The 11,508-nt window shown below is 37.2% G+C and overlaps 1 protein-coding gene across 2 annotated transcripts; it reads right to left on the reverse strand.

The window, feature by feature from the left end:
- Window positions 1–6,888: 6,888 nt before the first annotated feature.
- Window positions 6,889–9,022, reverse strand: LOC115623064 (troponin C, isoallergen Bla g 6.0201). 2 transcript variants are annotated; one of them, XM_030517259.1, is made up of 6 exons: window positions 9,004–9,022; window positions 8,737–8,831; window positions 8,211–8,244; window positions 7,751–8,149; window positions 7,663–7,683; window positions 6,889–7,123 (listed from the first exon to the last, which is right to left on the reverse strand). In XM_030517259.1, exons 2-6 carry the CDS (start codon window positions 8,737–8,739, stop codon window positions 7,119–7,121), a joined length of 462 nt encoding a protein of 153 aa, XP_030373119.1. In that variant the 5' UTR covers window positions 8,740–8,831; window positions 9,004–9,022; the 3' UTR covers window positions 6,889–7,118. The 2 variants fall into 2 exon arrangements, with proteins under 2 accessions (XP_030373119.1, XP_030373107.1); XM_030517247.1 differs by having other exon boundaries at window positions 8,918–9,017.
- Window positions 9,023–11,508: the final 2,486 nt, after the last annotated feature.

Raw genomic sequence — 11,508 nt, forward strand, 5'->3', positions numbered from 1 at the left:
TTTTCGTGCTTTGTTTAACACAAAAATGACATTCACTTTATAAGCAGCACGAATGCCAAACAAAACATAGACCAGTGGGGCGAACAAAAAGCTGAAAAACCAAATACACTCTTACATATGTCCGGCCAGACGCAGTAATACATCATTGACCGGGTTATATGTAGATATGGATAAATACAATTGTGTAATAATGAAACGAAATTGATGTAGAATCTATTTAGTAATTAATCATGCCTGACCTTAGCAAGAGAGTTGTGCACCTATTACCCAAAAATGCATTCAAAACTCTTTCTAAAAACATTTATTTTAAATGCTGATCTAAAGTTCTACAACATCTTAAGCAGTTTTCACTGGATTTGAGAAAAGAGACCAACCTGTTTTTTTTATTTGATAAACTGCTATGTTTTCTATTGGATTGTTATTAGATTCGATTGGAAAATTCGTCTTGAACAAATAAAAATAATATAGAAAACAAAGCAATTCATTGCGATAGAAGTTCTTTACCTTTATCGTTGAAGTTCCAATAATCAGACAATACTTGTATTTCTTTCAGCCTTTTCTTATTTTGGCTATTGCATTGTGCAATTAATTTAGTGACTAAAATTATGGGAAATTTTAGTTTGTAAATCCTGACATCCATCCCTTTAGCTCATTACTTGATTTATACAAGTCTTTGGATCGACTGTGAATGATTATTTCGCAAACAATACAAAAACTTGGCATGATATTGAAACCCTTTCTAATTGTTTTGCACAAAAACGTGTATCCTGATAAATGAGACATAGACATAATGCGAACACGGCAACAGTCATAGCCACATTTCGTGCCCTGTTACAGTCATGGCTAAAAAAGACATGTCCCTAGTCCAATGTGTACTGAGCTGACAGATTTTCGGAGTGGTTTTGATGTTCGATGGAGAAGAGAACGGGGCCGATTTGCTAATAATATGTACTACTGACCAAGGCGGTGGGGGCCAGGTGCTTTCGCAATAAATTAGAAGCATGTAAGGAGCCATTAGACACACGACACCCGGAACACGATGCCGAAAAGCCCCACCAGGCGTTTTGTTGGCGATTTGGTGACTGGTTACTGGTTTCTTGTTTGTTTGCTGGCTTGCGTACTTAAATTGAAAGTGTAATGGACAGCCTTGGGCGAGCAATTTATATTAAAGACAGTTGGATAGCTTTTAATTGCCAGTATTTGGCATAAGTTCGATGTTATTTAACGAACAACATGCAAAACACCTGACCGATAAGATCCAGGCCCAGTGCCAGCCACAGCCACAGGCACAGGCACAGCCTCAGCTGCCAATTGGTGGCTATGGCTAATTAGCGGTAATATTGCAGCTAGAGAGCTTTGAAACTCGGCCAGCTGTCACTTCATGAGTACATGGATATGTAACCATATCCCGGCCAGTAATACAGAAAGAAAAACAAACATACATACATACATGCATACATGCATACGGGTATACATGTACTTGTATGTGTGCACATGTCAAAACATGTTCCAAGCATCCATCAGCCAAACAAATGTGAAAGAAAGCCGAAGGAAATCGAACCTGTCAGCGGCTCATACGTTATGGGAAAATGGTTAGCCAAGTTGTAATTACTTACGTGCAGACCCACCCAGAAATTCCAGCAATTTTTGCCATTTCTTACACGCCAATTTATGGTACGGCGCATTGCGCTCCTGCCTGGCCAAAACCAAATTCGCGGCACACCAAATCCGAAACAACAGAAAACCGTCAAGCGATTCAGTCATCGATCAAAAGTATGCTCAGCTCGTGCGCGCAATCGCAATCGCATTCGCATTCGCAAACGAAATCGAAAGCAATTGCCATCGTGAGGGGGGGCAGTCGGTACAAGTACTCCTATACCTATAAATATATAATTTCACACTTTCAAATGCCGGCAAACCTGCCACAATAGCCAAAGGGCGTTTGGCAGTGCGAATAATACGTCGCAGGAAACGTCAAAACTGAAAGCATGTTTAATTTTGCTTTGAAGTCGTCGGTTTCGGTCTCGGGGCCGGGACCGGGCCGGGGCCGGGGTCTGGCAAAGAAATTGGCACAGTTTTTGAATCAGTTCATCCGTGAATTACACTAGTAAACATAGTTTTCAATCCCACACATATTACTACAAAACAAAACAGACAAAGTTTGTTAAACAAACGAAAATGACTTTAGAAACATGTGTATATATCGGATTAGGATTTGATGTTAACATTTCATTATAAAATAATAATAATAATACTCTACAATAATTTGTAATTATTTAATTTTAAATCTTCATATATATATAAAATGTTAATACTTATATATTGTTATTGAATAAATCGACAGATCTACTTGTTGATTTAAATAAATAAATAAATTGAAAATTCTTTACTGGAATGGTTTTAATTTTAGGTGTCTTTTCTTTATATACTATTTTTTATACTTCATCATATTACTTAACAAAATTATCAGTTTATTTATAAAAAATTCAAAATTGTACATGTTTTTTAGATACAAATTATAGATAAACTAAAAGCGCATGACCTTTCTATGCCTGAATGGGAAGAGTTGTTGTATTAGTGGGTTGAACAAAAAAATAGGATATGTAATACATAACTGAATTCATCTAAGTAAGCAGCTAAATACTATTAAGTAGTAGTAGAGTAAGGTCTCTCAATGCATGCAAGTTTTTTTTTTGTAGAAATGAAGTAGAAAAAGATTAAGTTCGTTTTTTTTTTAATTTTGAATTGTTTTTAGCTTTACATAAAACCCCAGCTTCAGATATTTGGGTTCGTATTGTACATCATTTTTGTAACCTAGTGTTATTTGTTTATTAATTATTTGCTGAATTGGAAGAGTTGTTGTATTAGTGTAGTATTAGTGTAGTATTAGTTGAAAAAAAAGTGGTATCTCAGCCAAAGATGTCTTGTGGTATCAAAATTAATTGATTTGCGCGGCATTAGATTGTTGTAGAATTCTTTTTTTAAGCCACAAACCGATTAGGAAAACATAACTCCAAATAGTTAGTAATTTGGCAGTCAAAGCTCGTAAATTTGTCGATTTTTGGCGCCTTTTTGATTGCTATATTGGCGGGCGTAGACGGCATTTAGTCACGTCGTCTGTTGGCAACACCCAGTCGAGGTGTTGCACATGCGCCTTCTCTTTTGGGGCTTAATAACTAACCAAAGAGAGCATCTTGCGCCACTTAGACACGTCTAGGCAGTGTATTTGGTCACTTTAGTTGATAACAAAAAAAAAAAAAAAAACAGCGGAATAGTGACGTTTAAAAGGCATTTATCATTTAGTTATTTAATTGCCATCTGCGATAGTTACGGAATTTTGTCATATTTTTTTATACTTGTCAATTGTTTTTGGCTCTTAATACCTCTTTTAAATAGTGGAACATTTTTTAGAAAAGAGTAGAGATCTATGATAAGGGAAAAATATGAAAATACTACTCATCACTATTTATTATAGAAATAAATTATAGTACACCTAATTCTGATTTAACACGCTTTGAAAATTATAAAATTTCATATATGCTTGCACGACTTTATTCCATTTAGCACGATTGAAAATAACATATGATCAATGTATTTTTTTACACGACTTTTTTTTAGAACCAATTTACCGTGTAAAAACAGAATTAGGGTATACCCTTTTTTTAAAGTCACTTTTGTAAACTTTAAATTAAGCGGATTGTTCTTAGCCTTAAGCGTTAATTTTATACAAACAGCTTTAAAGTAGCAGAAATTCATAAGTATATTCAAGTAAGAAATATATAACAATTTGTTTGTTAATAACATATCATCGAAAAACATTTCTTTTTTTGGGCATTGCACACATTTCTTAAAATGAAGAACAAACTAACACATTAAGTGTTTTATTGTTACCCGCCGTTGCTGATTTTTCAGTCTTTGCGGTTCGAATGTGTGAGTTTTGTGGAAGAAATATCATTTTTGAGGTATCTTTAAAAGAATGCCATGAATTGATCAACAAGTAGAGTAGTGCGGCAGCCCAAATTGATTGATCTATTATTGTTATTGATCTATCAGAAGAAGAGTGTCTCTGGTATTAATCTTGTTATTGAAGTCCGTTGTCAATAAGTGAGCGGAGCCAATTTCTGTGAGATACGAGTATAGAACTTAATGTCGATCAGCATAAGACAGTCGCCAATGAAATAATTTGTCATGCATAGCCTTGCAGCTGTTGTTTTTATACAAAATACCACCGCAAGAACAAATATGTCTTTAGCTCAACAATTTTACGCTTGTCCATTTAAGCTTGTTTTCTGTTTTCGCATTCGCCGTCTCCATCAAGCCGAAATACAGTTATTGAGAGTGCCAAGCGTTTGAAAAATATGCAGTGAGTTATGTACTAGACCTTGTTATTTTAATGTCTCAACTTGTGCCTAATGCTGGCTTTAATTGCGCGCAAAACTGAGTAGCCGGCATGGAGACAGAGCAATGGACAGACCGATGGACAAAGCAGGGGACAGAGCAATGGTCAGAGCTCTGGCCAGCTGGACGACAATCCGCCGACACGTGTCACTGAGGTAGTCCAATCAAAAGCAGAGCATTGCTTTTAGAATGTGGCTAAGTTGTCATTTATGTAGTTTCGTCGTCTATTGCCAAATAAAACAGCTTCACCATAAATATTCATGGAGATATTTGGCTGCTTGTGCAATGACTGTTCAAAATTATTTCGACATAATTTATGGCAAAAATGTATTTTATTGAATGCTGATCGAGACACCAACGCAGATACATACATACATACATACATATAGTATAGTAGTACATACATACTATACATAGCTACTTATGCACAGCCATCGAGTAGCAATCAGCAACTTAGAGCGTTGGAGCCAACTAATGTCCAACTAATGGCGAAGGTCAACTGCAAGCGCATGCAGCTAACTAGACCAGCGCCATCGGCAGGTGTGAATTGGCCAACTTAGCACCGTTTTAATTAGTTCAGCCAATTCATTTGCGATGGAATTCAAGTGAAACGGATATTTGAGCGGGCTCTTTGAGTTTGCGCCGCCACCGGCCAGTGCCGCCACTTTGATTGAAGTCTGGCCATCAAGTGTGGCAACATGTTCAAATGCTGGTGACACAATGCGCGATTTGTGGGGGCCGCGACAGAGTCAGTTCTGCAATTTGCATTGCTGCCGTTTTTGGGAGAATTATGGTCGAATTATGCTAATCACTTCCGCCTAGCAAAGCAGCAAAAAAAAGTAAATAGCAAAGCAAATATTTAAATGCTATGACTGCCCATCTGGCAATCGCTTTTCGTTACCAACAATGTCACTCAGCCGAGGTCGAGCAGAAAAAGAAATGGCGGCTCTGCCTGACAAGCTTTCTATATCTTTCGTAAGCTCCGTCTCTCCGATTTTGGTCATTTCCAAAGTAAAATTGTGAGTGGCACTAAAGGTTTCTGCACACGCACAGCTAACTGCCACACATCTGACATTTTTCTGACTTACATACCCACATATGGTTGTTTAGTTCATTCGTGGTGTTTATATTAATATTTTCGATTCATTATTATATCCTTTAGCTGCCATAGGAACAACAGGGTTTAAAAAATGCAACATTTGTTGTTTATAAACAGTGATTTTTTAAAGCACATAGTATTTATTTAAAGGGAAGACAATAAAATTGTCTAAAAAACTCTAAAGAATCCATTATTGAAGAATGGGGAAAATTGGAAATTTCCAACCTTCAATCGTCAGTATATTCTGTGCCAGGACGACTCAAATAAAAAAGGAGAATCAACTTAACTCTTAAGTTAAGGCCCTTAAATATGAAGAAGTACGATTTATTAATTTATTCTATTTACTTATTTCGCTTATATAGTGAGTCTTTGGCGAGGCTATACAAATAAAAGTAGGTAATAGATAAAAAAAAATAAAAAAAATACATATAAAATTGATTTATTTTGTTCAAATATTATATATAGTTCAGTTATTACATATAAATTGTGTTGTCCTATTAACTTATAAATTTATAAATATTTTATTTTTAATTTTATTTTTTTATCCATTAGTTTTAATTGTATGGCCTCGCCAAAGACTCACTTAAATTTTAGCTTTTTAAGTTTAAAAAAAATGTATTTATGAAATATAATATGTACTATATGTAGTTCAGTTGTCACATTAAAATGTTGTGTGTTGTCCTATTTACTTAATTCCCGCACCTCATGTATATAAGCTTGGACCCACAGTTCCGAGACCAACGTGCTATGTGTATGACTATATTTTGTTTGTCCGTTTAAAAACAAATAATTGGCGCGCTCATTATACGACCAAGAGTCACAAATCAGCACTGAATTACTCATTTATAACTACCCATTGGGCGTCCCTGTATCTGGAGCCACGAAAGTAAGGCACAACTGCAATTTGTCACACCTATTTTTGCACGTTTTATAAGCGCCTTATAAGGTCTAATTAACAGTTGCTAAGACAATTAAATGTTTTGTGGTCCACAAAAAATGGCATATTACAGAAAAAACTGCGTTAATTTGTAGCGTAATCAGTGAGTCTATCTGGCCATCGAGCGAAAATGTTTATTAGTTGTTGGCCTGCAGTTTGTGCCGTTTTCTCAAACGGAATAAGGCTAAAAATGCGCGTCAACTTTTGTTGTTGGCCAAGAATTGTTATTGTGATTGCCTGCCTGCCTGCCTGCCTGCTGCCACACTGTTGGTTTTGTTTCGATTTGTTTTCTTTTTGTTTGTTTTGGAAATTTATGGCAAAAATTAATTTCTTGATTTCCCACGGCTGACCAGCAGCAACCTCAAAAGCTGATTAGTTTGGCGGGACTGTTGCAGCACTCTAATGAAGTCGATAAGTGGGTCAGTTTCGGAAATTGGAAATAAAAGAACGAATGCTTGTTTTAGATTTTTTTATTATTTGTTATATAGTCTGTGTTGCTTATGCATAATAGCTTGCGTTGGAAAAACAAATTGGTATAGAATTATTCTGCCAAGTTAACGTATTTTAACAAACAAACAAGTATTGATGTTGCTGCTGTTGGGATGAGTAGAAAAATGTTTTGTTAACTTTGCACAGTTGCCGGCCAATACCCATGATTTGTACTACGGAAGTCTCAGTTAAAGCTTAACCTAAAAGTATTTAAGATTAGCGGTTAGTGCAAACAAATTGCCAAGAACATTTATATCTGTGGAATATATGTATAGTAGTTGGTAAGAACACAAAACGGTGGGAGAGGCAGTTGAGAGGGCAGGCCGATACACTACGAGTATAACTTAGGAGGGGGTGTGGGTCACCATATAGCGACCGCGACGGCGGAAGGGGTTCTGCACGATCTCGCGATACAGCGTGAAAATGGGCACCCATTTGGGGAAGCGGGGGCGGTACACATTAGGGCGGTGGCTGCAACAGGGCGTGGCCTGTTTATGTGTGACAGTGGCAGCAGTTTTGTTATTGGTATGAGTAATAGCATTGCGTATGGTGATGGTACGGGAGCTGGGCACATGCCGCGAAGGCAGGCCTAGGTAGCAATCAATGGGTTGCCAGAGCTGCTGGAAAAGACGCTCAAAGCACCACTCGATGCGACGATGGAGGCGGTAGCGGGGCGCAGGAAACACACAGGGCTCGAACACAAAGCGGCGTTGCGTGCTTAAGTCATAAATATTGTTACCTGTCATCACTTGCATGAACTCTGAAAATGCAAAGCAACACATATTATAGCGATATACTTGTATTATTACCTTTCTGTAAAGGCTCACCATCAAAATCAACTGTGCCCGAGCCGTCGGCATCAATTTCCTCAATAATCAGGTCCAGATCCTGATTTGAGATTTTGTCGTCTAGTTCGTGGAGAATGCCGCGCAGAGTGGCCACGGTTAGGTAGCCCTTACCCTCCTTGTCGTAGACACGGAACGCCTCCTTCAGCTCGCTCTGTAGCGCGGCCACATCCTCCTCCACCTCTATAAAACGGGCCGCCAGCTTGCAGAATTGGCTGAAATCTAATTTTCCGCTGTTGCCTTTGTCGACCTCCTTGATGAGCGCCTTCACTGCCGGCGGCTCCAGTTTCTGGCCCAGGATTTCAAGTATGGCAGACACGTCGGAGTGCTCGATGGTGCCGACGCCATCATGGTCGAAGGCTTTGAATGCATTGCGAAGAACTATGGGATCACGACTCGTGATTAAATTGCCACTCCAAAGTCCCAATGCAGTAATACTTACTTCTCAATTGCTCCTTATCGTACTCAGCCTCAGTCTGTAATGGAAAAACGCACCAGTTTCAGTTCAAAGTGGGAAAGTAGAGCGCGCGAGTGTGTCATAATCCATTTGTCAGATGTACTTGTACAACGATGCGTACACGAGTACGTAATTAAAATGAATTTATGTACTCGCTGAGGATTCGCGCCGCTTTAATTAGCCAAATGTGCCATAGCTGACCTAATTTCTGACAAGGTGCGAAACACAGAATGCTCTACAAATGGCCAACATACGAGTATTTCTTTATGTTATTTTTTTCTTTTCTGTTTTTGGAAGTCAAATTTGGGAGGACTTTTCCGCAACTTATTGAAAATGTACACAATTTACGCAACCTACCCTACAAGTGTCCTCTATAGTGGCGCACCAAATTCGATTACAAATCAAAATCAAGGTCAACATCATTGAAATAGACAATTAGAGTGATTTACTATATTCAACTTTTTTTGTCTTGCCATTTTATGTAACTATCTTTATCGAACACTTGACTCACCATTTTGTGTTTTTAAATGTTTCGATTTCGGGGACCAAGCGGAGAATTTATAAACGACGGGAGGTCTGGACACGCGTAATCCTTGAAAACTGAAGCTGCAATTAAACGAGCAAGTGGACGATGAAAAAGTTCTTCACGGAAATGTATCCGTCAGATGTTAACACTTAGCGCCTATTCGTACCGTCGGGTGCGCGGCAAATACGTGTGCACACTTCCGAACCTAGATAATCACTCAAGAGCGTTGATTTGCATCAATTAAAAAATTACCTTTCGATCAGATCGAATTAGCGCGAGCGTCTAAACGATGTCGATGTGTGTACGACGTGTGTAAAAGCTGCGCCAACGGCAACGGCAACGGCAAATTTTCGGACAGCGGCGCCTCAGTCGGCGCATGTGGCAGCACTGTGCAGTGCAACAGCAGCAGCAACAACAACAACAACATCAACGAGCTAGCGATATTCGCTAAAACTCTGCGATACGAGAAACGCCAAAATGTCGCCGTCGACGCATCCGCGTCTCAATCGATGGCGGGCGGTGCTGCCCAAGTGGGAGAGATAGACTTTGAAGCGTCGATTTCAAATGCGTGCGAAAGAGACGGAAGCGGCGCTACAGCGCACAGTGGTGCTCATTACAAACTAGTAAGTGGCGTAACTAACATATGTGCAGCTTTCAAATCGAACGAATGTCGATATTACTGGACCTGTATGTAATTAGTAAAATGTTACGCTTATAACTGCACTCATGAAATTAAATTCAAATTTAGACAATGAACTATACCTAGAGGTATGTACATATATACACCTAATTCTGTTTTTACACGGTCTTTTTTTTAAACGATTTTGATTTAACACGGTTTGAAAATGAAAAATTGTACATATATACGCGGTTGCACGACTTTATTGCATTTAGCACGATTTAAAATAACATATGATCAATGTCTTTTTCACACGGATTTATTAAATTTAAATATATATACAAGTATTAGCGGTATTCATGCTAGTGATTTTGGGAGTAAAAACAGTAATACACGTTTCAGTATAAAATCTGATTGTACAATTCCAGGCAAGTAATAATGTGATGAAATGATTTTCTGCAGGAAAAACTTCTATCCAAATCATAACAGCTAAAACCATCTTCGGGTTCATATCTTTATTAGAGATAGCGTGACTGTATTTTGTAGAGTGTATGAATGTATGAACAGCTATTTAATAAAATCTATTACAGGAATACCACTTTTGATCAAGGATCTCCTCTAATTATAGGATCATAGAGTTAATGTTTATTGATTCAAAAGGTACTGCCACGGCCAGGCGGATAAATAGATTGCATACCTACAAGGGCGTAGCCAGCTTTTACCAAAGGGGGGGCCAAAAAATTAAAATTTTGATTAAATAATGCACGATGCATTTAAAAAATAATTTATGCATATGATCAATGAAAAAACTTCAACAAATCCAACAGATCCATTTTAAGGCGAAATAGTGCGTCATATTAATGAACGTGTGGTCGACTTTAAAAGGAAAAATTTTTTTTTTTTAGGGGGGGGGGGGGGGGGCAATCTTAAAAGTCTGCCCCAAATCGCTTTTTTGTATAGATTGGTTTTTGATATTGAGTGGAAATATATATATTTTATTCAAGCCACACTTTGAATAATTCAGCATGCCCACTGATGACAATTTTAGTTTTCTCCTGCGCTTGATTTCCTCTTTTTCGGTTAAGATTCTGAAGTCCACATACATATTGCGTTATTTATTTATTTATACGCCTTATCCTAGCGTTTCGAGTATTGGATTACTTTTAAATTATTACGCTAATCATTACAAAATTAATTATATTGAGCTTATTATTAGGTTATTTCATATGTGTACTATATTTGTAAGCCGCAATAAAAAGCTACGAGGTTTTAAGAATTTCCAATGTATAAACAATAAAGTTAATTGTTGTTTATATTTTGTGCTTCAATATGGAAAATAATAGTATATACTCTTCACGAATTTAAGAAAATAATTTAGTATTATTTGCCTTCAATTTGTATAATAACTCAAAACAAAAGAAATTCTATATCATTATATATAATATTATATATTATAATTTTATATATTTTTTTATTCTAACAATTATGTATTTTTTTGAAGTAAAGCTTGAGAAAATTGTTGATTTATTGATTCAATAAAACGTACCCATCTTGGCTGAGCAGTTGCAATCTGTTCTCCAAATGTCCTCCTAATATTTAAGCCTAATAAATAGTAGTATATAATAATATACACAATGCAACCTATTCAGGATCTATTATATTTAATAAAGAATTATTTATTTTTCCCCTTATAAAAATTGTATTTTTAAATGCAGTTTCCATTGGTGCTAGAGTTGACGATTTAAGCAGTTCAGTTGAGTCATTACTATTTTCCCGGCCTGCATGACTTTCTATGGATGCACACAATTCGTCGTATATACTATTATATTTGGCCCATTGTACAGTGATACTAGTTACATTCATGAAATTTTGTGAAATAATCGCAGCACATTTTTTGTTTGTTTATTGTACTGTGGCGTCCACAAATGATTGTTAGATGGGTTTATGTTAAGGTTGAAATTCGGGGCGTTGGCCAAAAGGGTGGAGATGTTGGCGCTGCTGGCTGTAGGAAAACTACCAAAGCGACAATTTGTTGTTGTTGGTGCTGATGATTAAAATGCGAGATTTATTGATGTATTGATTAAATTAATTGGTTTTTCTAAAAGAAACTTGCCAATTGAACGCATGACTGCTCGCCA

The sequence above is a fragment of the Scaptodrosophila lebanonensis genome, unplaced genomic scaffold (assembly GCF_003285725.1).
Source record: "Scaptodrosophila lebanonensis strain 11010-0011.00,11010-0021.00 unplaced genomic scaffold, SlebRS2 tig00000001-arrow-pilon, whole genome shotgun sequence".
Taxonomy (NCBI): domain Eukaryota; kingdom Metazoa; phylum Arthropoda; class Insecta; order Diptera; family Drosophilidae; genus Scaptodrosophila; species Scaptodrosophila lebanonensis.

Coding starts and splice junctions, on each gene's coding strand:
- LOC115623064 (XM_030517259.1), bottom strand. Junction 8,150..8,210: donor CGATAAGGAGCAATTGAGAA/GTAAGTATTACT, acceptor GTGATCCCATAG/TTCTTCGCAATGCATTCAAA. Junction 7,684..7,750: donor GGGCACAGTTGATTTTGATG/GTGAGCCTTTAC, acceptor TTGCATTTTCAG/AGTTCATGCAAGTGATGACA.